Raw genomic sequence first — 24,305 nt, 5'->3', positions numbered from 1 at the left:
CTTGGAACTTACAATCTCCACCCTTCTCAGTCTAACAGGATTTAGGAAGGGCTGCAGCATAGATCAAGATTTAATTATTTGAGAATATGACCTACAACAGATATGTGCAAAGGAAACAGATCTCTGGGTGGTCCTGGGTTAAGCTAGAGCCACAATTGGCACAGGGGAGACATCGACAGAGATTGGTAGATGTGAGAACTGAGGGGAGGGGACTTAGATGGTGTCAAAGATAGCAGGGTCTGAGGACAGGAGGGGGCCGGAGGAGAGATTTTTCCTCTGAGAGGTTTTGCTCTGAGCGAGGTGGCTCTGAAGGAGGACTGAGGAGGTTGTTCTGTGGGAGGACCAGGAGAGAAGGCTGGCTCTGAAGGAGGAGAATTCTCTGGAAACATTTCTTGAAAGGAGGCTCTCTTGAAGGTGGAGCCTGAGGTTGGCATGAGAAGCCTTATCTAGAGAGATCTTGGGTGAGTGATAAAACCAACTGACTATTTATTCATTCTTATTCCTTTCTTCCTTTCTCTCTTTTTCTATTGATTAATCAGTGTATTATAAATTAAATTTCTCTATAAAACCCAGTTGGCTTGGGCATATTCATAAATTGGGAATATATTCCCTGCCAACCATCTTATATTTATATAAAACCAAGTCACAGTAGAAAACATATTTCAGCGGTCATAATTGATATATATATTTCCCTTGCTCCCAAACATTTTAATTGTCAGTTATCACAGGGCAGGGGATTAGTTGGTGCAGGTGCAGACCACCTTCAGGCATTCTCGCCATGCTCTGGTGAGCCAGCTCTGTGGCTTCTTGATGGCTTTCCTCAGAGCCTTGACACTGGCGGAGGGCTCTGAGGCCTGGGTGGGCTCCGGCCTGTCCCTGGGTTTGTCCTTGGGCTGCTCTGTGGGGAGGTTTTGGGGCTGTGGCTGCTCTTGGGGAAGCTGCAGCTTGTTGGTATTGCCCTGGTCTTGGGGGTCCTCTTGGGAGGGTGGCCTCTTTTGGGAGCCCTCTTGGGGCTGTGGCTGCTCTTGGGGCTGCAGCTGCTCTTGGGGAAGCTGAAGACTGTTGGCATTGCCCAGCTCCCGGGGGTGCTCTTGGGAGGGTGGCCCCTCTTGGGGGCCCTCTTGGGGCTGTGGCCACTCTTGGGGGAGCTCTTGGGGCTGCGGCTGCTCTTGGGGAAGCTGAAGACTGTTGGCATTGCCCAGCTCCCGGGGGTGCTCTTGGGAGGGTGGCCCCTCTTGGGGGCCCTCTTGGGGCTGTGGCCACTCTTGGGGGCCCTCTTGGGGCTGTGGCTGCTCTTGGGGGCTCTCTTGGGGCTCGAATAGGTCACTGAGCATGGAGAAATCGGAGCTCTGCAGTGTCCCTGAGGAAGCCGAGCTCTTGGAAACCTCACGGGAGCCCAGCCAGGAGGACAAGGTCTGGACAAGAGCAGAGCAGGACGGGGACCTGGAGGGCCCTGAAGAGGAAGTCTCCGCTGGTGAGGCAGCCTGGCAAGGGCAGGGGGGAGGAGTCACGCCGGGCCTCTGGGCCGGGCCCAGCTGGCCTGACAGTCAGTCCCAGCCTCCCTAGTACCTTGGACCGGCTTAGAGTGCTGGAAATACGTCTGAAGAGGGTCCGGACGGTGATGCTCGGCTGCCCTGGGGGATTCGGGACCGGGTTAGGCCTCTGGAAGAGCCCCGAGCCAGAGAGCAGGGGAGCAGGGGGGAGGGGGGCGTCCTTTACCTTCCACTTCCACTAGGCTCCCCGGGGTGCTCCTCCAGAAAAGTCTGGGCTCTGATCTAAGGAAGCAACCCACCACACTCTGGCCTGCTGGGTGTCCAGGACCAGCCCTCCCTCTCCTCCAGGCCCTTGTGCCCGCCCCCGCCCCCGCCCCTTCCTCCCCTCCCCCCTCCCTCAGCATGCTCGGGGCCACGCCCACTTCCGCTCCTCTTCTTTCAGGACTGGGAGCTTCTGCTGGGACCCGGAGGGCATGGGGGCAGCTTCCGCTCTCAACATCACTTCCGGGAGGGCCGGGGTGGTCTGCTGGTCCATCAGTTGGGAGAGCGGCCCGGGGTTGTGCAGTCCTTTGTCCCCGGTCCAGCCCGGGCTCCCCTTGGTCCTCGGGACGGGATACTGGGGAGGGAAGGCCACCTCCTTCCGTTTGGGGGGGGCCTCTGTGGAGGGACCAGAAGGGCCTCAGAAACCCAGAGCCAGGCGGAGGCGCCGGGGCAGGAGGCAGGAGGAGGGTTTTCTCACCCGCTGCGGACATCGGGGCGCTCTCGTCCTGGGGGAGAGGAAGAGTGGGGGTCACGGGCCGCCCGCGCCGCCTCCCGGCGTCAGAGGGGGCTCCGGGCGGCCCTCACCTGGGCGGCCTGCTCGTCGGGGCTCCGGGCCCAGGCCGCGATGGGCCCCTGCATCAGGAAGATCAGGAAGCGCCAGAGGTTGAACAGGAGGCAGCCCTCGGCCGGCTCGGCCACCAGCCTCAGGTAGAAACTGCGGCCGGAGGCCAGGCGGAGCTTCAGCCTCCATCCGGCCTCGCTGTGGACAAACAGGCGGACCAGGTGTGCCGGCAGCAGCCTGTGGGGAGCACGGGGTGAGCCGGGCCCGGCACAGAGAGGGGGCAGGCAGGGCCGGGCCGCCCGGTCACCTGGTGAGCTCCAGCCGCGGAGGCTGCTTCTTGCTTTGGACGGGCCGGGCCAGCAGGACGAGGTCCGGGAGCAGGAGCCCCGGGAAGGAGGAGGCCACCGCCATGGTCACCGGGTTCTCCTTCTTGTGCAGGAAGACAGGCTCCCCCTTGTTGGTGACCTGGGGAGGGCGGGGCGGGGCAGCCGGGAGCACCCTGACCTCCGCCTGCCGCCCCCCACCGCCCCTCCCCCCACCACCCCTGCCATCCCCCACAGCCCCCCGCCCCCGACGGCCTCCTGCCACCCCCTCACTGGCCCCCCGCCGCCTCCCAGCCCTCCTCCGTCCTCCCCCAGCCGGGCCCACCGGCCTGCCTGGGGTCACCTGGACAAAGTCGCTCTCAAACATGGCCGTGAACGGCCCGAGGGGCGGGTAGTTGCCCTCCGCCAGGGCTCTCTGCAGCGGGCCAGGCTTGGGGAAGCACAGCGGGAAGGACAGTTCCTCTTCCACTTCCCCTTCCGGCAGGTGGAGCTCTCCGGGCAGAACAACTGCGAGCAGGGAGGAAGCAGGCCGGAGCTGGGGGCTGGCCAGCCCCTGCGGGCTCCCCTGCATCCCTGCAGCCCCCCAGGCCGGGGCCCCACCTGGTGAGGGTTTCCGGGGTTTCATTGGGCTCAGGGAGTCTCGGTGCGCCTGAAGATCAGGGCTCTGGGGTGGGGGTGGAGGGGGTTGCTGGAGGAGGGCCAGGATACTCTCTGCGGGGAGGGCAGACTGGCTATGGCTCTCTGGGACAGCTGAGCTAAGAAGGGGCAGCCTCGCAGGCGTAACACAGCCAGGAGGCCCCCGTTGTGACCTCATGCATGGGTCAGGAGGGTCAGGGGGGGCCAGCTGGCAGCATTCCCCGGGTCCCATGCAAGGCAGGACAAGGAAGAAGGGGGCAGCACCCCGGAGGAAGGTCCTCTCCAGCCCCTGGCCACAAAGGGGATGTGGGGGCACCCGAAAGTTTGGGCCTTTATCAGGAGACGCTCCGGGGCCTTTCCTGCAGAGCTCAGAGCCAAAGCCCAAGGCCCGCTGCTCAGCTAGCTCTGGAGAGGGAAGGACAGGCAGCCCCCATTCTAGGCAGGGGCTCTGGGGAAAGCTCTGAAGTCTTTCAGCAGGGCTGTAGCTTGAGGCTGTTGCAGCCTCCCCAGGCTCCCTTCGCCTTTTCAGGGGAACCTCCAGGAGCCACCAGGTCCCCCTATAAAGGGACTCTGGAGAGCCTGGCCATAGGCTGTTGCTCTCCCTGAGGTGCCTTTGGCCCAGCATGATCTCCATGCTCTGGGCCTGACTCTCCCTGACTAGTCCTGGACAGTGAGAGGGTTAGAGTGGATCTGGAGCCCTGGAACCCTCGGTTTACCCTAGAGGGGTGTGAACCTTAAACATTCCCAGACCCTACTTCATAAGGCTGGTTAAGACCATTCCCCATTTGGGCTGTGAAGGTACTTGATCAGGAATGTGAGAACTCTACTTCACCATCCTTAATCAGGCCTTAGGGGGAGATAAAGTTGTAAACTCTTTGCTGAACAATGAAAAGCACTTAAACCCATACTTAGAGTAAGACAAAAAGTTCTCAAGCTTTGCCTATTTTTGGATCTAATACAAAAGGGTGCTAAGTACCTATAAGGGTCAGGCAACTTGTGAACTTACTAGGAGCAAAGAGGTGAGAAACTTACTCAGAAGTTTTCGGGTGTGAACTTAATCAAAAATTTAAGCCTTCTTAGGTGTGAACTAAGAATGGTCTGTCCTTTGAAAAATGTCTTCTGTGATTGGTAGGTGGAAGAACTTAGGGGAGGTGACAGAGGAAAAAATTCTCTTGAAAAAGGAGCTCAGAGACATTCAGAGACATTCAGATTCAGGATTGAGCTGGTGAAGTCAGCTGAGATGAAGCTGGCCTGGTGTCACTAGATTCCTTGCTTGAACAAATCTTGTGATGAGTGATTAAGGACTGACTGATCTTTCTCTTAGGGCTTAAGGCCTGGGTTGGCCAGGGGTGCCCTGGGCCGTGTAAAGATTAAAATTTAGGGGAGACAGGGAGACTGAGGCAGGTAGAAATTAGTTTCTCTCTGCAAGGACTATTATATTGTTTAGAGGTTTATTGAAGATTAAGAAAATACAGATTAAGAGACACGTGTCCAGGCCATAGAGTGGCCTAGACACAACCTCACCTACATTATGAAAAAAAGCCACATCTGCCCCAAATGGAAGTCCAAGTCCCAAGAGCGAGCCCTCAAAAGCCTTTGAATCAGCTTAAATACCTCCTCGATCTCTGCCCAGCTGAGATTACAAGGCATTCTGGGGAAGTGGAGCAAAGGCTCATGGGGATTGTAGTCTGTATTCGAGTCAATTTTTTTACAGCTGGCCCATCCTTTTCTCATTATTTCCTTTTTCTCTCTTTCTCTCTTTCTTTAATTCCTCATTGTTTGAATTAAAATCTCTATAATACCCAGTTGATTTGGGTATATTTCATAATTGGGAATATTTCCCTGGCGACCACCTTATATATTTGATTTTAAAACAAGACACTGTCTTGAAACCATATTTTCTGAGGTCACAATTTACTCATCCACTCTTCTCTCTACAACAATTTATGTCTTCCACTATTTTAATCATTACAGTTTATGGCTGACCACGAGGTTGGTGAGAAAACCCTCAAAAAGTTTCTGTGAAATCTTTTTCCTTTCTCTCTTTGCTTTATTACTTTCCCTATCGGTCAGTTTTGTTTTCTTTTTTAACTTGGCTTCAAAAATACAGCTGCAAGAACGGGTGAGTACAAAATCTTTTTGATTCTCCTTAAATTAAGCTGTTGTAGATCTTAGCAACAGGACCCTAAGGTCCTGGCTAGCAACTGCCTAAATTAGGACTAGAAAAACCTGGGGAAGCTTTTGACCTTGTCCTGCTTCCCACGTGTTTACTTTAGAAATATGTGGTTACAGCCAGTTCACAACATACTTAACACCTGGCTATTCACCTCCATGACCAAGCTTGTAAAATTCGCATTCTTTGTCTCTCTGAAATTTCTCATACCATGGGACTTATGGCAAAGTATAATCGACACAGTACTCCCCCTTGGGATTTTGATTGTTAAAGCCGTAATAGTGTGTTTCCTTAAAAAAAACCCACTTCTCAGTCAAACCAACCGAATGTTCCTTCTACTACTCAACAAAATGCAGAACTAAATACTCGGCTTGAGCTTATAGAGGAAAGTCAGGGAGAGATTGTAGCTTTCATGAGAAATATTAAAAGAGAGTTAAGAACATTATCAGAATAATCTCTGTCCCAACTTGCTGTGGACATTCACCCTCCTAGCCAACCCACTGCTCCTCCTGCTAACTCTACCTTAGAACCCTCTACTCTTGACCAACCCACCCCACCCCCTGCCCCAATGGCCTCAGAAAAACCCTACTTCTAACCAACTCACTCCTCCCACTGCTCATGCTTCTGACCTCACACCCTCAAGTCTAAGTACACACCCCACCCATGCTTCTGATCCTAATGCCTCCACTTCACACCTTACTGATTCCTCCAATCCTAATACCTCTGTATCCTTTCACACTTCTCCCTTGGCTCCTCCTTCCCACCCTGCTCAATTCAATTCTCAGATCCTTCCTACCTCTGATGTTTCTGGCACTATGGGACAACAACAAACCCTCTCCCTTAGTGTGCCCGAATCTTCTATTTCTCCTACTTATCCCACTGAGAATGGAGCGAGAAGCCTAGAAACAGGAGTACCAAATAATTCACATAGGTTATTTCCTTTAAGGGAAGTAACCCACTTTTAATAAGAATGGTAACTTGGTATCTGTAAGACATCATACACCTTTTAGCCCTGAGGACTTAAATAAATTGAAGAAAGATAAGCCATCATTTGAGGAAGAACTAATATTAATGATAAAAATATTAGAAAACATTCAGAACTTTTGACCCCACTTGGATGGATGTTGAGAATTTATTAGAAGCATTTTTGACAAGGTGAGAGAAAAATAATATCATTTCTCTGGCTAATCAAAAACGAGGTAAAAAAGGACATTAATGGCCAACTGAAGATCCACATTGGAACCCCAATGTTGAACTAGATCACACAAAACTAAACCAGGCCAGAGAAGCATTACTCACAGCCATGAGAGTTTGCTCTGATAGACGTGAAAAATGGTCAAAATTTGTAAGAACCCGACAAGATATTGATGAAACACCCTCCCAGTTTATGGACAGACTTATTGACGTAGGGAATACATATATGGACCTTGATTTATCCGGAGAAAGAGACATTAGATAAATACGTAGGCAATTCGTCGACAATTGTTGTTCAGTGGTAAAAGACTACTTTAAAACTAGCTGTCCTAATTGGGACTCTATGGACCTTGAAGAGTTGAGGAGAGTAGCAACCTATGTTTATAAAGGTCGTGTAAAAAGACCTGAGGAAGGCAATACGTTACTCGAAGATTTAAAGAAAGAAATTGAAATATTAAAGAGACAATTGAAAAATAAGGGAGAGACCCTAGCCCCTTTGAGGGAATTCACAAATAAATCAGTAACCTGCCACTTCTGTGAGAAGAAGGGCCACAAAATAATGGTAGAACCTTCCTTAAGATGATTGGAAGGAATACACAGTTTAATAACAATTTCATGTAGCATTCCAAGCATATTCACATCGATGAAGTTTAAATGATTGTATGATTACGGTGTCTACAGACACAAGGTAATACTCTGATATTTGTGAGTGGAATCTTGACCCGGCCACATGGCTGTTGCCTAAGACAAACTCATGAACGTTTTGGCTCGGAGTCGAAAGCGCGGGGTGATATGTACACACCCATAAAGGTGTCACCTTCACCTCACCATCCAATCTGAATTATCTATGCTTTGTATCATGATTGCTACGTGCTTGCAAGTGCTACCCACTCACAGCCTGTAATAAAAACAGAAGGCGGCCCCATGAATTTTCTCTTGGATCTTCACTCTGCTCTAGGAACCTCTCTCTCTCTCTCTCTCTCTCTCTCTCTCTCTCTCTCTCTCTCCTCTCTCTCTCTCTCTCTCTCTCTCTCTCTCTCTCTCTCTCTCTGTCTCTGTCTCTGTCTTTCTCTCTCTCTCTCTCTCTCTCTCATAAACCTTCTCCTCTCCCGAGGCTCTAGCCCCTCTCAGCTTGCATTCGCTCTCATATTGACTGTCATATTTTCCTTCCAAGGAGAATATCATAGGGGTTTGCCTGCCCTATTTAAGCACTGATTTGTCGGTGTCTGTCATTCTTCACCCTGGTTCTCAGATTCCCTGCCTCTCCTCGGGTCCCTACCACAAAGAAAAACCCCTCCCTTGTGGGCCCTGCAGATCTGGGACCCCACACGTGGCACCCCAGAAGTGGGAGTAATAATCCTTTCTTACAGGCATTCGAGTGCGCACCACTCGAGGTAAGGAGTCAAAAAGACGGACCCTGCAGGTGGCATCTGAGGGTAAGAACCGCCTTTTATTTCAAATTTCTTATTGAAGAAATATTTTAGAACCTTGGGTCAATCAGCCTCATCATATTCCTGTTATATCAGATTGTTAATGTCACTGACTGAAAAGAAAGGTGTGAAGATCTCTGAAGCTAAGATAAAAGCGTTGATTAAGCTAATAATGAAAGCATATCCCGAATTTCCAGCAAAGAGAGTGCTGAATGTGCAGGGATGGGATCTGATTGGTGACAAAATGGGGCAGTATCAGAAAGAAGGACAGAAAATATCCCAAATCATTTGGAACACAAAGCCATTTCAGCATTCTGATGATAAGGTAGAAAAAGCTTTACCAATTCAAGAGGATGTTACTTCCTCGAAGGCTTTTAGCTCTCTCCTGCCACCTTCATCCTTTAAGGCTTCTTTTCTTATGCATCCTGCCCCCTCCCCCATAGCACTCTGCTGGCCAAACGAGCATTAAGGAGGCTACAGATAGCCCCTACATAAAAGAAGCAGGATTTCTAACTTGTGCCATAGCATGCAAAACTAGTGGAAGCCCTCAGCATTAGAGAGCTGATTAAGGCTATTTATCAGCAAATTTTTTGCACCAGCTAATTGGAAATTAAGAAAAATATTACCTGGGGTGAACAGCAGATGGATTCTGATGAAAATACTGCCTTAAATGTGGAGGATTGACTTCTCTCTCAGTCTTTTGCCCTTCCTTTCACTAACGATACTAACAATACACTTAACTCGCTTCCTTTAACTGAATATCTATCCTTGCTATCTTTCCCCTGTCTGTTGCTGCAGAAACAGACAGAAATATTCAGTGTCAACCCCTGCCTCCACCCATGCTTAATGTAGCATTACGATCATTTTAAATTTATAGAAATAAGCAGGTACAAATGTTTCTCCTACAAATCTTAGAGATGATTCGAATAGTGCAGACTCAAATTTAATTCAGGCTATGGCCATTGAAATCCTGACTTCTAGAGAAATTCAAAGCAGAGTCATTCACTACGTTAATCAAGCTTCTAGCTAAAGATATGGCGCTAGATAAGACTAAAACCGACAAGTCCTATGGCCAATCCATTCTTATCAATTAAATATAAGTTTATTGCAAGAAATTTCTTTACCTAAAAATTGCTTATTTCAAAAGTTGTGCAAGAAACAAGCCAAAAATCATAAAGGAAGAAACTCATGTGCCATAACCCTTTGTTATCTATCAAACGTTACCTGGCACAGGTAAATTGGGAAAGCTTAATAAGCAATGCTTACACTTAGAGCAAACCTTTCATCACATTGGGCTAGCAGCTTAAGGTGAAAGAATGCTTTGGGGAGATAATCCCTCACAAAAGGACTATAAGATCATATCAAAGCATGAAAACTATTTCTCAAGAACCTAAAGGAAGACCAGTTTAAGAAGGAGAGCACGTGTGTGCCTTACCTAGAAAGCAAACAGACATTTTGCAAAATCAAAAGGCTTTTTTTATCAGCAAACCTCTCCACTATTTTAGCATATCTAAAAGGAACAAGCTTTTTGAAGCACGGCCAGAGAATGCAGGAGGACTATTGTTTAAATGTAAAGGTATAGACCTGATGTGTCTTTGAAACAGATCTTTGCTAAGAAATGGTATTACTATGAAGCAAGATTTAAAAATTAAATTGTCTTAATTTGGATTGGACATGGCAGAATTATATAGGAAGGTCTAATTGTATTTCTTAAAAGGCAAAGCTAGAAAGTTAAACATCTTTGTCTGACTTTTGTCATATGCTACAGAATATTAAGACAAGAGATATTTTACCTGTAATAATATTTTAAAATGAATTCTAGTATAACTGTAGGTTATAGTATAGAGTAGTAGTCTCTCGGTAACCGAGGATGACTATTGTCTTTGTGTGTTTTTGTGCACAAAGACACTTGTGCATGAAGATTTAAGCGGGAAAGTCGATGCACAGAGACAGTCCTACTCTCTCGGCATTGGAAGTCTGGGTCCAGTGGTACGAAGGTTACACCTGGAGACTTCCTCAGCTGCATTGGGTGTCCGTTTGTGCTCCCACATGCACTAAGCACTCCACAGTGCCTTGCTGCATCGCCATCTCAGCCATTGAATCTTCTTGTTGGGTTCTTCCACCTGTTCTGCTGAAGCAGTCTTCACATGCTGGATGAGCAAAGCCCTCGTGCACCAGGGGTCCACGATGACCTGATGGCTACCCTCACAAGGTTTAGCCAGCCTGTCGAAGCCGTTGCCCGGGGTGTGGCCGCTGCCGCTGCCCCATGCTAGCAGCTACTGGGAGCCACAAGTGATAGCTGGGTGTCAGGTGAGGGTCAGAGGCTGGAGAGCTGCCCTAGGAGGGCACAACAAGCCCTCCATACCAAAGATACTACCCTCCTTGAGCACCCCATACACCCCACTGTAGGTTAAATACCAAGGTATAAACACTATTTTTTCCAGGCTTTTAGAGGTAAATCCACATGGACTCTTGCGACCATGTGACCAAAACTATTTGGATCTGGTAGTTTGATAAATTGATCCTGCCACATGGAGGGCAATACTCCTACACCTCAGGTTACAAGTTTTTATGACGAGTATTGAATATTATCAAAAGGAAAATTAATACTCAGTGCAATTGGTTAAATGACAAACAGGAATTGGTATATGCTCTAGAGCAATTTCTAATATCTTCAAATTTTACATATGTAGCAATCTAAAATTGCTCCCCCACCCTCTCCCTCCCTTGTACTGCTTCCCTCCCCACCAGTCTGTTTTTTACCCTTTTACTCCTCCATAGGGCTCAAATCTATTCTCTTCCCCAATGGATTGGATTGTTCTTCCCTCTTTGGGTCAGTTTCAAAGCACATAAGAGTTGAGTATTTCCTATCTCCAACCTCTTTACCCTTCCAGTGTATTTATGTCCTTCCGCCTTCCTCTGTGATCTTCTTTGTGACATAAATTTACCCTCATTTCTTTCTTTCCCCATTTCTTTTAGTATTAACCTCTTTTTTAGCTCTAGTTGTATATATATATATATATATATATATATATATATATACACACACACACATGTATATGTATTTTGTATGCATGTATCTATATACCTATTTATGTCTTGTCCTTTCATCCTTTACAGTTTGTCACTGTTCCCTCTAAGTGTAATTCTTCTAGCTGCCCAGGTGATAGCAACAGATTTTAAGAGTTACCAATGACCTCTTTTCTTATAGGGATACATATGATTTTAACTTATTGAGTCTCTGAAAAATTTTTTTTGTTCTTGTTTTGTTTTGTTTTTCTTTTCCCCCTCTTTTAAAATTACCTTTTGATGATTCTCTTGAATTCTGTGCTGGGACATCAAATTTTCTGTTCAGGTCTGGTTTTTTCTCTATGAATGCTTGGAGTTCTTCTATTGTGTTGAATGACAACACTTCCCCTGTAAGAATATAGTCAGTTTTGCTGGGTAGTTGATTCTTGGTTGTGGACCAAGTTCCCTTGCTTTCTGGAATATCATATTCCATGCCTTTCTTTCCTTCAGTGTGGATGCAGCCAGATCCTGCGTTATTCTCACTGTGGTTCCATGGTATCTGACTTCTTCTTGGCAGTTTATAAGATGTTTTCTTTGGTCTGATCATTTTTGAATTTGGCTATAACATTCCTGGTGTTATCAGTTGGGGATTAAATACAGGAGGTGATCTGTAGATTCTTTCAATCTCCAGTTTTCCCTCTTGTTCTAGGATATTGGGGCAGTTTTCCTGAATAATTTCCTGTAGTATTATGTCCAGGCTTTTTCTTTTGTCATGGTAGACCAATGATTCTTAAATTGTCTCTTCTTGAACGATTTTCTAAATCATCTGTTTTGTGAATGAGATGATTCATATTTTGCTCAATTTTTTCATTCTTTTCGTTTTGTTTTATAGTGTCCTGCTGCCTTGTGAGGTCACTTAATTCCAGCGGTTGTATTCTCGTTTTTAAAGCCTGGATTTCATCCCTGGCTTTTTGGTCATCCTTTTCCTTCTGCTCTGATTTTCTTTGAAGGTCATCTTTCATCCTCTTTACCTCATCTTTCATCTCCTTTGACTCATCGTTCATGTTCTTTGCTTCATCTTTCTCTCCTTTGCCTCATTTTCCAGCTGGTTGATTTTGGCTTTCAAGACACTATTTTCTCATTTTATTTCAAGTGCCTCTGTTTCCAGATGACTTATCTTAATTTTTAAGTTCTTTTCCCAATTGTCTTCAGCCTCTCTTAATTGTGTTTTGAGTTCTTCCACAGCCTGTATCCAATTCGCTGGGATTTCTGGTTTATTGTTTGCTGATCTCTTCCCCTCTGTTCCATTTGCTGAATAGAAGCTCTCTATTGTAGTTTCTTTCTTCTTTTTCTCTTGTTTGTTCATATTCACCCCTTCTTTACTACCCGTATTTATCTGTGCTTTCTCCTCTCATTTTTTATTTTTGTTTTAGGGGCTTCTGTCAGTCTCCCCTCTTGGAGCTTTAACAGTAGATCTCTCCATGTAGTCTTGTTGTATTGTAGTAGGGAGGGCTGTTGGGGGTTTGAGCTTCCCTGTCCTCTGGAGGCTTTTGATTGGATTAAAGTCCAACAGTCAATGAGGATGGGTGTGGAGCCTGGGCATCCCTGAGTTCTGGAGACTTTTGATGGGATTAAGTTCAACTTAGTTGGGTTGGGTGTTCTCTGAGTCCAAAACCTCCTGGAAGGCTAGTGCAAATATGGAGGATCTACACAGCTCTGGCCAGGCTGCCAAGTCTATGCTCCCTCTCTAGCTCCTTCCCCGCTGTCTGTGTTGGACTCTCTGAACTTGGCACAGCCCTGCCCACAAGATACACCCTCCAGACCAGCACCTTTGCACACCCACAAGTTCCCGCTACCTCTGGAGTGTAAGTGCTCTAGTTGGGAGGAGGGATGGGTCCTGGGACCTTCCTTCTGTATTCCCCTTAAACCTGAGTGTTCTCAGATTCTGGCTTTTCGGGTGGCGTACCTTTTGAATTAAGTCCAGCAGGAGGATTCCTTGGCTCTGTCTTGTTGTTGAGTTTGATTTTCAGTCCCCTAGGAGCTTTCAGTTTGTGATTGGTAAGGAAGGGTATTCAGAGGTTTGAACTTCTGCTCCTTCTAATTCTGCTCCTTGACTTGACCACTGTGTGTGCTTCAAAGTGTCTCCTCTTACCTTCCACCTCCAATTCCAAGGGTTGACTGGGCTCTATTGTTGGCTCTCTCACTGAGTAAGTACAGCTTTAGTTCCCAGCATTTCTATCTCCTTCTCTTTGGAGAGTCATTTCCATCTCCTTCTCTTTGGAGAGTCATACAGATGTCGGTACCCTTGTTAATAGTAGCATTTCTTACAATACAAGTAGTTGTTTTACAATGTACACACAATAAATTCCCTCATGACATGTATATAACATAGACATTCAAAATGAAAGGTATACATTAGTGTCTAAACTAATCATAGCAATTTTGATTTTGATCCCATGATAAAGTCTTTGTAGTGTGGGATCCACCTGATGTCATAGATATATACGAGTGGGGTTTAGTCCATACAAGTTAACATGCTTGATATTGGTTTTGTAAAGATTAAAATTTAGGGAGACTGAGGCAGGTAGAAATTAGTTTCTCTCTGCAAGGAGTATTATATTTTTAGAGGTTTATTAAAGGTAACGGATTAAATAAAATACAGAATAAGAAAAATGTGCCTTCTCAGCCAAAGAAATCAAAACTATTAGTAAGCACATGAAAAAGTGTTCTACATCTCTTATAATCAGAGAGATGCAAATCAAAAGAACTCTGAGGTATCACCTCACACCTAGTAGATTGGCTAACATGACAGCTATGGAAAGTAATGAATGCTGGAGGGGATGTGGCAAAGTAGGGACAGTAATTCATTGCTGGTGGAGTTGTGAATGGATCCAACCATTCTGGAGGGCAATTTGGAACTATGCCCAAAGGTTGTTAAAAGACTGTCTGCCCTTTGATCCAGCCATTGCACTGCTGGGTTTGTACCCCAAAGAGATAATAAGGAAAAAGACTTTTACAAGAATATTCATAGCTGCACTATTTGTGGTGGTCAAAAATTGGAAAATGAGGGGATGCCCTTCAATTGGGGAATGGCTGAACACATTGTGGTATATGTTGGTGATGGAATACTATTGTGCTCAAAGGAATAATGAAGTGGAGGAATTCTATGGAGACTGGAAAAACCTCCAGGAAGTGATGCAGAGCGAAAGGAGCAGAACCAGGAAAACATTATACACAGAGACTGATACATTGTGGTACAATCGAAGGTGACGGACTTCTCCATTAGTGTCAATGCAATGTCCCTGAACAATCTGCAGGGATCTAAAAAACACTATCCACAAGCAGAGGATAAACTGTGGGAGTAAAAACACCGATGAAAAGCAACTGCTTGACTACAGGGGTTGAGGGGATATGACTGAGGAGAGACTCTAAATGAAAACTCTAGAGCAAATACCAACAACAGGGAAATGGGTTTGAGTCAAGAACACATGTGATACCCAGTGGAATCATGCTTCCGCTATGGGAGAGGTGGTGGGGTGTAGGAAAAGAAAATGATTTTTGTTTACAATGAATAATGTTTGGAAATAACCAAATAAAATAATGAAGGAATAAAGGAAGGAAGGAAGAAAGGAAGAAAGGAAGGAAACTAACCCATGCTTAGGCCAGAGAGGCCTAGACAAGACCTCACCTACATTATGAAAAGAGCCACGTCTGCTCCAAAACGGAAGTCCAAAAAGAGACCACAAAAGCCTTTGCAATCAGGTTAAATACCTTCTCAATCTCGGCCCACGTGAGAATTCAAAACATTCTGGGGAAGTGGAGTAAGGACTTCTAGGAATTGAAGTCCAGAGTTCGAGTCTATTTTTACAGTACATGTATAAAGGACCAATAGATGTCAGCATGACAAGTGTCCATTAGTGGAGTAATAGTCAATGTCCCTAAAAAGAGTGTCATGTCATTTTTTGGTGTGGTTATAGTCACCAGTGATGGTTCTTCCAGGGTGCCTGTTATGCAATCAGCTGGCATCATTGATGTTCCTCATCTGCTTCTCTTCGTGCTCCCCTGCCACATGGCATGACGTGCTTGGTGGGTGACCAGGTGTTTTCACTCTCTGTAAACATACAAACAAAACCTGGACCCACAGTTATCATCCTGTTGGGTCCCTGACAGTCTTAATGTCCTGGTGATATTCAGCCCAATCCCTGTATGTCATACAATGCAATGTTTATTATTACATGGGAATTGTGATTTAATAACATCAGCTCATATTCCTTCTGGGGTGTAGGAGAAATGGATGGTTAGTAATACAATGTCCACCCCTTTTTTATTTTGAAAAGCTTCAATGCCTTTCCCCATAACACAGACTATTGAATAAGATTGATTCTAATGAAGAGTAAGGATTGCGTGTGGACACATGGCCATTCTTGTGCATGGCAATGAACTCCCATCCCAGCATTGCTAAGGTTAAGGGGCGACACTTAGATCCCTTTGTCTTATCCACCCTGGGATAAACTCCACCTTTACCTTGTTCCAATCTACCAATCAATACACTCTGTATTCATGATTATGCATTCTGCATCTTTGCATATCAAAGACATTAAAAGCAGCAGCCCACAGGTACCTCCCTCTCTCTCTTGGATCTCAGGCCTTGCCCAACACTGTCTCGCTCTCTCCTCCTCTTCTCTCTCACCTGGGACCTGGCCTTGGCCAGGCACTTTCCTTTTCCAATGCTAATACCTAGCTCTTTCTAATTCATCCTATTATCTACACCCTATTCTCTCAGCCATAGGGTTCCTGCTTGGCAACTAGCCCAAGGAACCTAGGCTAATTTCTCAGCTAAGCTTTAGCATTTCTCTGACCTGAGTGGTGTTAATTGTGGACTACTGGATGGTTCTTTCCTTTGAGATTTTCAGTGGTTGGAGTTGTGCTCTGGGCTCCATCAAAATCAATCAGGCATGCTTTCTGACTCAATTCTTCCATCTCCCAGCCCCCTCTCTCCCCCCGCAGAATTCAAACTACTCTCCTTTCTCTCTTCTTGAGCCATTCGCGGGCGAGTGCCTCATCTTTCTGCCCAGATATTATATATCTTATCAGGTTTAATGGAAAGGGTAGACAGCCATTCCTCTAATTAACCTGACCACGTGGGCCCTATCCTGCAAGCATCTTCCTCCTTCCCTTCACCTGTTCCCAACTTCTTCCTTCCTCCTTCTCTTCTCACTTCTCTCCCTCTCAAGCCCCAAAGCCTCGACTTTTCTTGACCTACCATAGCATGTAGAGAGACTGAACCTGGCACAACTGTATTATCTCAGGAATGTTTGATGGACGGGTCAAGTGACTCAGAAGGGGGAGGGAATGAACTTCCTTGACACAAAACGTACAAGAAGACAAATCATTCCCCAATTGATAAATGGTCAAAGAAGAAGTTCAGGGAGGTTTGGTCAGGGAGGTTTGGAAGAACTCCAAGTGATCTAGAATCATGGGGAAAACTGTTCCTCAATCACTGCTGATTTGAGAAATGCACATTAAAACACCTCTGAGGTATCACCTCACACTTAACAGAAATGACAAACAGTGGATGGAGGGAGTAAAGGAAAAATAGGTAAACTAAGGAAGAGCTGAACTAAACTAAGGAGCCAACGGAACTAACCAATTTGGAGAACAGTTCGAAACCAGGCCCAAAGGGGGGGTCAAAATCACTGTAGATGCCCACTGAGGCCATGAAATGAAAAGAAGCTTCTTCCTTGTAAAGAAAGCTCAGGCCTTTGTGGAAGCACACCAAAAAGCTGACAAAGATCTGGAAAGTCAAAGCTATGGTTTTTCCAGTAGCCATGGAGGCTGGGAGAGTCAGACTATGATGAGAGCTGAATATCCCCGAATCAGTGCTTCTCAATGGTACTACTAGAGTACCACAACAAGGAGGCCAGACCAGTCAATATGTAAAATAAACTAATCCAGAGCACACCCTGGAAGGTAGCATCAACATGAAATCTAGAGATCCCAGTCTGGTAGCCCAGGAAGATCCGATGAACCTCAAGTTGTAGAACTGGCTTGTAAGTGGGAGGCCCCAAAGCTGGGACTTGTTCCCTGTCCCCTGTGAATCCCCCCCCAAAGGGAGTCTCAGGCTGGCAGTCTCAGATTGAATCATGGGTCCTAAAGTAAATGATAATCCCAGTTAGGTGGGGCTAAGCAGATGCTAAATCCTCTTTTTGTCTTAGTTGGTCTTCAGAGACCCTTCCCAAGAAGACTGGGCAGGGACCACCCTGTTTAGTCTCCATTGCAAGCAGCCCCTTCCCTCACACCCCAGCCTCTGGCTAGGATTTCTTCCCCTAATTGGATTATATAGTTGGAACCCTCCCATTTCCTTATAGCCATAGTCCTGTCCATCCTGTTCCCCTGCCCCTACATCCCCCCAGAGAGTATAGAGGCTCCCCAAATTCTTTTGTTCCTTGGAGTCTAGCAGGGTGGCCCTCCCAGGGATCATGTCCCCAGAGTCCAGGTTTTACACCCCTGTAAAAGTGGTGGCACCAGACTCTGAGTAAAGGGCCAAATAGTGGACTTCTCCCTGTCATGATTAAACAGGGGTTCTTCTGCCTTCTTTGGTAGTTCTGTGTTATTTCCAAGTTAACAGTAGAAATATGAAGAAATGACGCTGCCTTGGCTAGATGAGGCGAGTGGCCCAAGGAGGATGGGAACTACGCTTGGATTATCTTGGAACCTAAGGCTGGCATTCACAGGGAATCCAGGCGAGGAGCAGGCAGGAGTTTGGCCTGTTTGTCCCTGAGAGTACCAGAGAAGCTTTGCTCTCCCCCTGCCATGTACACCCCCCCCACCTCCCCAGTTTATGGCATTATTCCTTAGCAGAAAGCAGGCTATGCATGGGGGCTCCGCAACAAAACCGTTTCATTACTCACTGAAGAATGTTTTACAATCCCCTAAAAACAGGACCAGGAGAGCTAACATTTAGCCCCAAACATGAAGGATCAAAGAAAGGCCAGGACCTTGGCTGGGCCGGGGGGATGAAACACTGATGACTGACAACAGAAGGCAGACCTCCCCACTTCTTACATTGCTTTCTGATTCTGCTGCCAAGCACTTGAAATGGGACTAAAAGTAGCAAACGGGAAGTGGGAACCCACGATAAGCAGTAAGAGAGGAGCTACTTGCCTTTGGATGAATTTCAGTCACCTCATCCAAATAAACAACATTCTCTGTATTGAAATCATTGGCAGATGTGTTTGCTGAGGCATTAGCAGCAATATAGGAAAGCCTGACTTCTGGGTAATGGTGGCTGCCATCTAGAAGCCACATGCTTCCTCTCCCCGGCACGAAACGAAATACACTACATCAAAGGAGCATAAAAATCACCTTTGGAGGAACAGAAGGACACCCCAGTACTCCACAGAGGCGAAGGTACATGGGGTTTGAACATTTCCACACTATAATAAGAAGGAGGAAAAGCTTGCACAGAAATGTGAACTGAGCTGCCCTTCCACCCCCCACCTCCCCCACCAAACCAGAGTGAGCTACATGAGAGCTCACTGGGACAGCGAGTGAGTGGGGAACATCTCTATCTGGGTGGGCACTCCAGGGTCCTTGGGATCACAACTGCTAGGAAAAAACATCTCAGGGTGGTTTCACGGGAGAACCCGGCGCTGAGGACGGGAGTCAGCGGAGCTGTACTTGGGGCGGTTGCGCTGAACATCTGGACGGAGCTAAACACCAGGTGGGGGCCACACACTGCTCATCTGGGCGGAGCTGAACACCTGGGCAGTGTGGCTGTGATTAGGGTCCTAGAGCTCTAAGAAACCTTGGAGACTGGGAAGAACTTGTCTGAGGCAACCTAAATTCACAGAAAACCCGCCCATACCACCCAGAACCCAGACCAAAAAGGAAAGGGGAATAAAGCCACCAAAGGGATGGCTCACATGGCCCAAAATCAAGCCTCCAGGAAGAAAGGGAAAAAGGTGACTATTGAAAACTTTTATGGTGGAAGTACCCAAGGAAAAGAAGAGAATGAGGAGGAAATCCCAAAGAACTCAGAACATGCCTCCCAAAATGGAAACTATCAACAAGCTCTGGAAGATCTCAAACTGGAGCTTACCCAAAAGATGGAAACCTGGAAAGAGAAATGGGAGAAAGAGATCAGCAGTCTGACAGATAAGACTGCTCAATTGGAAAAAGAGCTCAAAGCATCCAATAGAAGGGCAGACAAAGCTGAAAAGCAAAACCAGTCCCTAACGACCAGAATTAAGCAACTCGAAGAAAGTGAGATCATAAAACAGCAAGAATCAATAAAGCAAACCCAAAAAATTAGTGAACTAGAAGAAAACAAAATACTAAGAAGGTCAACGATCTGGAAAACAGAGGGAGAAGAGACAACCTCCGAATTATCGGTCTCCCAGAAAAACCATAGATAAACCATAAACTCGATATTATTCTACAGGAGATTATAAAAGAAAATTGCCCCACGTTCTGGAGCAAGGGGACAAAATAGAAATAGAAAGGGTTCATAGAACACCTTCTATGCTAAATCCCCGAAAGGCAACCCCTAGGAATGTAATTGCCAAATTCAAGACCTTCCAAGAAAAGAAGAAAATCCTACAAGAAGCCAAGAAGAGGAGCTTCAGATATAAGGGGGCTCCCATAAGGATCACCCATGACTTAGCGGCTAACACACTAAGAGACCGCAAAGCATGGAACACGATATTTAGAAAGGCAAGAGAGCTGGGTCTCCAACCACGAATCAACTACCCAGAAAAACTGACTATATACTTCCAGGGGAAAGTATGGGCATTCAACAAAATAGAAGATTTCCAAGCATTTCCTAAGAAAAGACCAGAGCTCTGTGGAAAGTTTGTTATCCAAGCACAGAAAGCAAGAGAAACATGAAAAGGTAAATATGAAAGAAAGGGAAACTGAGATAAATCTTATCTTTTTCTTTAAGTCAAACTTCTATAAGGACTACATTTACATCAAATTATATATATTAATATGTGGGGAAAATGTTTTGTGTAACTCTCAAAAATTGTAGCATCATAAGTGTAGTTAGAAGAAACATGCATAGGGAAAGATTGGGTCATTAAGAAGATTTGGGGAAAGTGGGGGCAAAGAAATGAAAAGGGAGGGGGGGGACCGTCAATAATACTAAGACTTACTTCAAGAAATAGTGGGGACTTAATAGAATAATCTTTCCCATATAAAGATACACATGGGAAGGGGAGGGAAAGAACTCTCATATGAGAAGGAGAGGAAGAGAGCGTGAAGTGCAATTACTTAAGCCTTACTCTCAGTGAAATTAAATCTGAGAGGGAAGAACATCTAGATGCAGTGAGATCATGAATTCTATCTTATCAATTAGGGCAAGAAAGAAAGCAAAATTAAGGGGGGGAGCATAAAAAGGGAGGGAAGAGGAGGGGGAGGGAGCATAAAAAGGGAGGGAAAAAGAGGGGGGAGGGGAAGGGAGCACAAAAAGGGAGGGGCTAGAAAGGGAAGCATCTCAAGGGACAGGACTAGGGGGACTGACCTAAAGCAAATCACTGGTTCAAAAAGAGATAGATAAAGACAAAAGGTCAGAACTAGGGGAAGGTATCAAAATGTCAGCGAATCCACAAATGACAATCATAACTTTGAACGTGAATGGTATGAACTCACCCATAAAATGTAGACAAATAGCAGATTGGATTAGAACCCAAAACCCTACCATTTGTTGTCTTCAAGAAACACATATGAGGCAGGTTGACACTCACAAGGTTAGAATTAGGGGTTGGAGTAAGACCTTTTGGGCCTCAACTGATAGAAAGAAGGCAGGGGTTGCAATCATGATATCTGACAAAGCCAAAGCACAAATAGACCTGATCAAAAGGGATAGGGAAGGTAAATATATTCTGTTAAAAGGGAGTATAGACAATGAGGAAATATCACTAATCAACATGTATGCACCAAATGGTATAGCATCCAAATTTTTAATAGAGAAACTAGGAGAATTGAAGGAGGATATAGACAGTAAAACCATATTAGTGGGAGACTTGAACCAACCACTATCAAATTTAGATAAATCAAACGAAAAAATAAATAAGAAAGAGGTAAAAGAGGTGAATCAAATTTTAGAAAAATTAGGGTTAATAGACATATGGAGAAAAATAAATAGGGGCAAAAAGGAATACACTTTCTTTTCAGCACCATATGGCACATTCACAAAAATAGATCATACACTAGGTCACAGAAACATGGCACTCAAATGCAGAAAACCAGAAATAATAAATGCAGCCTTTTCAGATCACAAGGCTATAAAAATATTGATCGGTAAGGGTACATGGAGGGCCAAATCAAAAATTAATTGGAAATTAAATAATATGATACTCCAAAATCTGTTAGTTAGAGAAGAAATCATAGAAACAATAATTTCGTTGAAGAAAATGACAACGGCGAGACATCCTTTCAAACCTTATGGGATGCAGCCAAGGCAGTACTTAGAGGAAAATTCATATCTCTGAGTGCATATATTAACAAATTAGGGAGGACAGACATCAAGGAATTGGAAATGCAAATTAAAAAACTTGAGAACAAACAAATTAAAACCCCCCAGAAGAAAACCAAACTAGAGATCCTAAAAATTAAGGGAGAAATTAATAAAATCAAAAGTGATAGAACTATTGACTTAATAAATAAGACTAGAAGCTGGTACTTTGAAAAAAACAGACAAAATAGACAAAGTCCTGGTCAATCTAATTAAAAAAAGGAAAGGAGAAAGGCAGATTAACAGCATCAAGGATGAAAAGGTGGATCTCACCTCCAATGAAGAGGAAATTAAGGCAATCATTAAAAACTACTTTGCCCAACTATATGGCAATAAATATACCAACCTAGGTGATATGCATGAATATTTACAAAAATATAAATTGCCTAGACTAACAGAAGAAGAAATCGATTTCTTAAATAATCCCATATCAGAAAAAGAAATCCAACAGGTCATCAAAGAACTTCCTAAGAAAAAATCCCCAGGGCCTGACAGATTCACCAGTGAATTCTATGAAACATTCAAAAAGCAGCTAACTCCAATACTATACAAATTATTTGGCATAATAAACAAAGAGGGAATTCTACCAAACTCCTTTTATGACACAAACATGGTAATGATTCGAAAACCAGACAGGTCAAAAACAGAGAAAGAAAACTATAGACCAATCTCCCTAGTGAATATAGATGCAAAAATCTTAAATAGGATACTAGCAAAAAGACTCCAGCAAGTGATCAGAAGGATCATCCAACATGATCGAGTAGGATTTATACCAGGGATGCAGGGCTGCTTCAATATTAGGAAAACCATCCACATAATTGACCACATCAACAAGCAAACCAGCAAGAACCACATGATTATCTCAATAGATGCAGAAAAAGCTTTTGATAAAATACAACACCCATTCCTACTAAAAACACTAGAAAGCATAGATATAGAAGGGTCGTTCCTAAAATTAATAAAAAGTATATATCTAAAACCATCAGCTAATATCATCTGCAATGGGGATAAACTAAATCCATTCCCGTTAAGATCAGGAGTGAAACAAGGATGCCCATTATCACCTCTACTATTTGACATTGTACTAGAAACACGAGCAGTAGCAATTAGAGAAGAAAAAGAAATTGAAGGCATCAAAATAGGCAAGGAGGAGACCAAATTATCGCTCTTTGCAGATGACATGATGGTCTACTTAAAGAATTCTAGAGATTCAACCAAAAAGCTAATCGAAATAATCAACAACTTTAGCAAAGTTGCAGGATACAAAATAAACCCTCATAAGTCATCAGCATTTCTATATAATTCCAAAGTAGCTCAGCAGCAAGAACTAGAAAGAGAAATCCCATTCAAATTACCTTAGACAAAATAAAATACTTAGGAATCTATCTCCCGAGACAAACACAGGATCTATATGAACACAACTACAAAACACTTTGCACACAACTAAAACTAGACTTGAACAATTGGAAGAACATTAACTGCTCATGGGTAGGACGAGCCAATATAATAAAAATGACCATCCTACCCAAACTCATCTATCTATTTAGTGCCATACCCATGGAACTTCCAAAAATTTTTTTTTAATGATTTAGAAAAAACTATAACAATGTTCATTTGGAAAAACAAAAGATCAAGGATATCCAGGGAAATAATGAAAATAAAATACAAAGAAAGGGGGACTTGCAGTCCCAGATCTCAGACTATATTATAAAGCAGCGGTCATCAAAACAATTTGGTACTGGCTAAGGGAAAGAAAGGAGGATCAGTGGAATAGACTGGGGGCAAGCAACCTCAGCAGGACAGTATATGACAAACCCAAAGATCCCAGCTTTTGGGACAAAAATCCACTATTTCATAAAAACTGCTGGGAAAATTGGGGGACAGTGTGGGAAAGATTAGGTTTTGTGACAAGGAAATCACTTTTAAAAGACTGACATATATTAATTTAAGGTTGCCAAGGAATTCAGCTATGTAATTCCTAAATGAAAACTCAAGTCAGCCGTCAACCTTTTATAGAGTTTAATTACAGACAGGAGGAAGAAAGGAATTAGAGATAGAGAGAGAAAGGGGAGAGAAGGGAATAGGGCTTAAATACCCCTTCTGTTTAGGCTGGGGCAAAGGGCCCAAGCCTTTAGATAGCTGGGGCAAAGAAAAGAGATCAGTCCCTATTACTCACGTGACCAAAATGGAGAAACAGTCTCAGATGCCCCCACCTTCAGCTTCCTTCAGAGCAAGCTTCTCAGAGCACCTCTCCAACCACTCAGAGCCACAACTCTCCAACCACCCCCAGTCCTCAGACCCCTCTCTCTTTAAGGAAACCATCCAAGTTCTCTCCCCTCAGTTCTCACATCTACCAATCACTGTCCATCATTTTCCCTGTGCCAATGGTGGCTCTAGCTTAACCCAGGACAGCCCAGAGGTTTGGGCTTTGCACATGTCTGTTGGAGGTCATATTCTCAAATAATTAAATTTTGATCTATGCTGCAGCCCTTCCTAAATTCTGTTAAGACTGAGTGGGGTGGAAATTGTATTTTCCAAGACCTGATTCTGTCATTCCAAGTATCTCTATTGTATCAATTCTAAAATCAATCATGACTCAAAGAAATTCCTGTTCTGTGCTTAAGCATAGGTCAAAGCCCTTTCCATTGCTCAGCAAAAGGTTTCTGTCCTAAAGTAATCTTAAGAAGGGAGGAGAAGGAACCTCCCAT

At 44.8% G+C, this 24,305-nt stretch overlaps 1 protein-coding gene across 1 annotated transcript; it reads right to left on the bottom strand.

Annotated features, from left to right (window-relative positions):
• Positions 1 to 660: 660 nt before the first annotated feature.
• On the bottom strand, positions 661 to 3,909 carry LOC130459034 (Golgi-associated RAB2 interactor protein 5B-like). Its single transcript, XM_056826266.1, has 9 exons — positions 3,240 to 3,909; positions 2,983 to 3,146; positions 2,624 to 2,781; positions 2,340 to 2,553; positions 2,233 to 2,260; positions 1,916 to 2,150; positions 1,720 to 1,775; positions 1,570 to 1,634; positions 661 to 1,484 (listed from the first exon to the last, which is right to left on the bottom strand). The coding sequence occupies exons 1-9, from the start codon at positions 3,907 to 3,909 to the stop codon at positions 738 to 740; spliced, it is 2,337 nt and encodes a 778-aa protein (XP_056682244.1). The 3' UTR covers positions 661 to 737.
• Positions 3,910 to 24,305: the final 20,396 nt, after the last annotated feature.

The sequence above is a fragment of the Monodelphis domestica genome, chromosome 4 (assembly GCF_027887165.1).
Source record: "Monodelphis domestica isolate mMonDom1 chromosome 4, mMonDom1.pri, whole genome shotgun sequence".
NCBI classification, from domain to species: Eukaryota; Metazoa; Chordata; class Mammalia; order Didelphimorphia; family Didelphidae; genus Monodelphis; species Monodelphis domestica.
The sequence above is the reverse complement of the archived record's forward strand: the minus strand, read 5'-3'. Positions and strand labels throughout refer to the sequence as shown.

Excerpts from the sequence above, each read along its gene's own strand:
- LOC130459034 (XM_056826266.1), bottom strand. The coding sequence starts at position 3,909 with ATGGAGATCATGCTGGGCCAAAGGCACCTCAGGGAGAGCAACAGCCTA. Across the intron at positions 2,782-2,982 it reads TTGAGAGCGACTTTGTCCAG|GTCACCAACAAGGGGGAGCC; the intron begins GTGACCCCAGGC and ends CGCCCTCCCCAG. Across the intron at positions 2,151-2,232 it reads CGCCCCGATGTCCGCAGCGG|AGGCCCCCCCCAAACGGAAG; the intron begins GTGAGAAAACCC and ends GTCCCTCCACAG.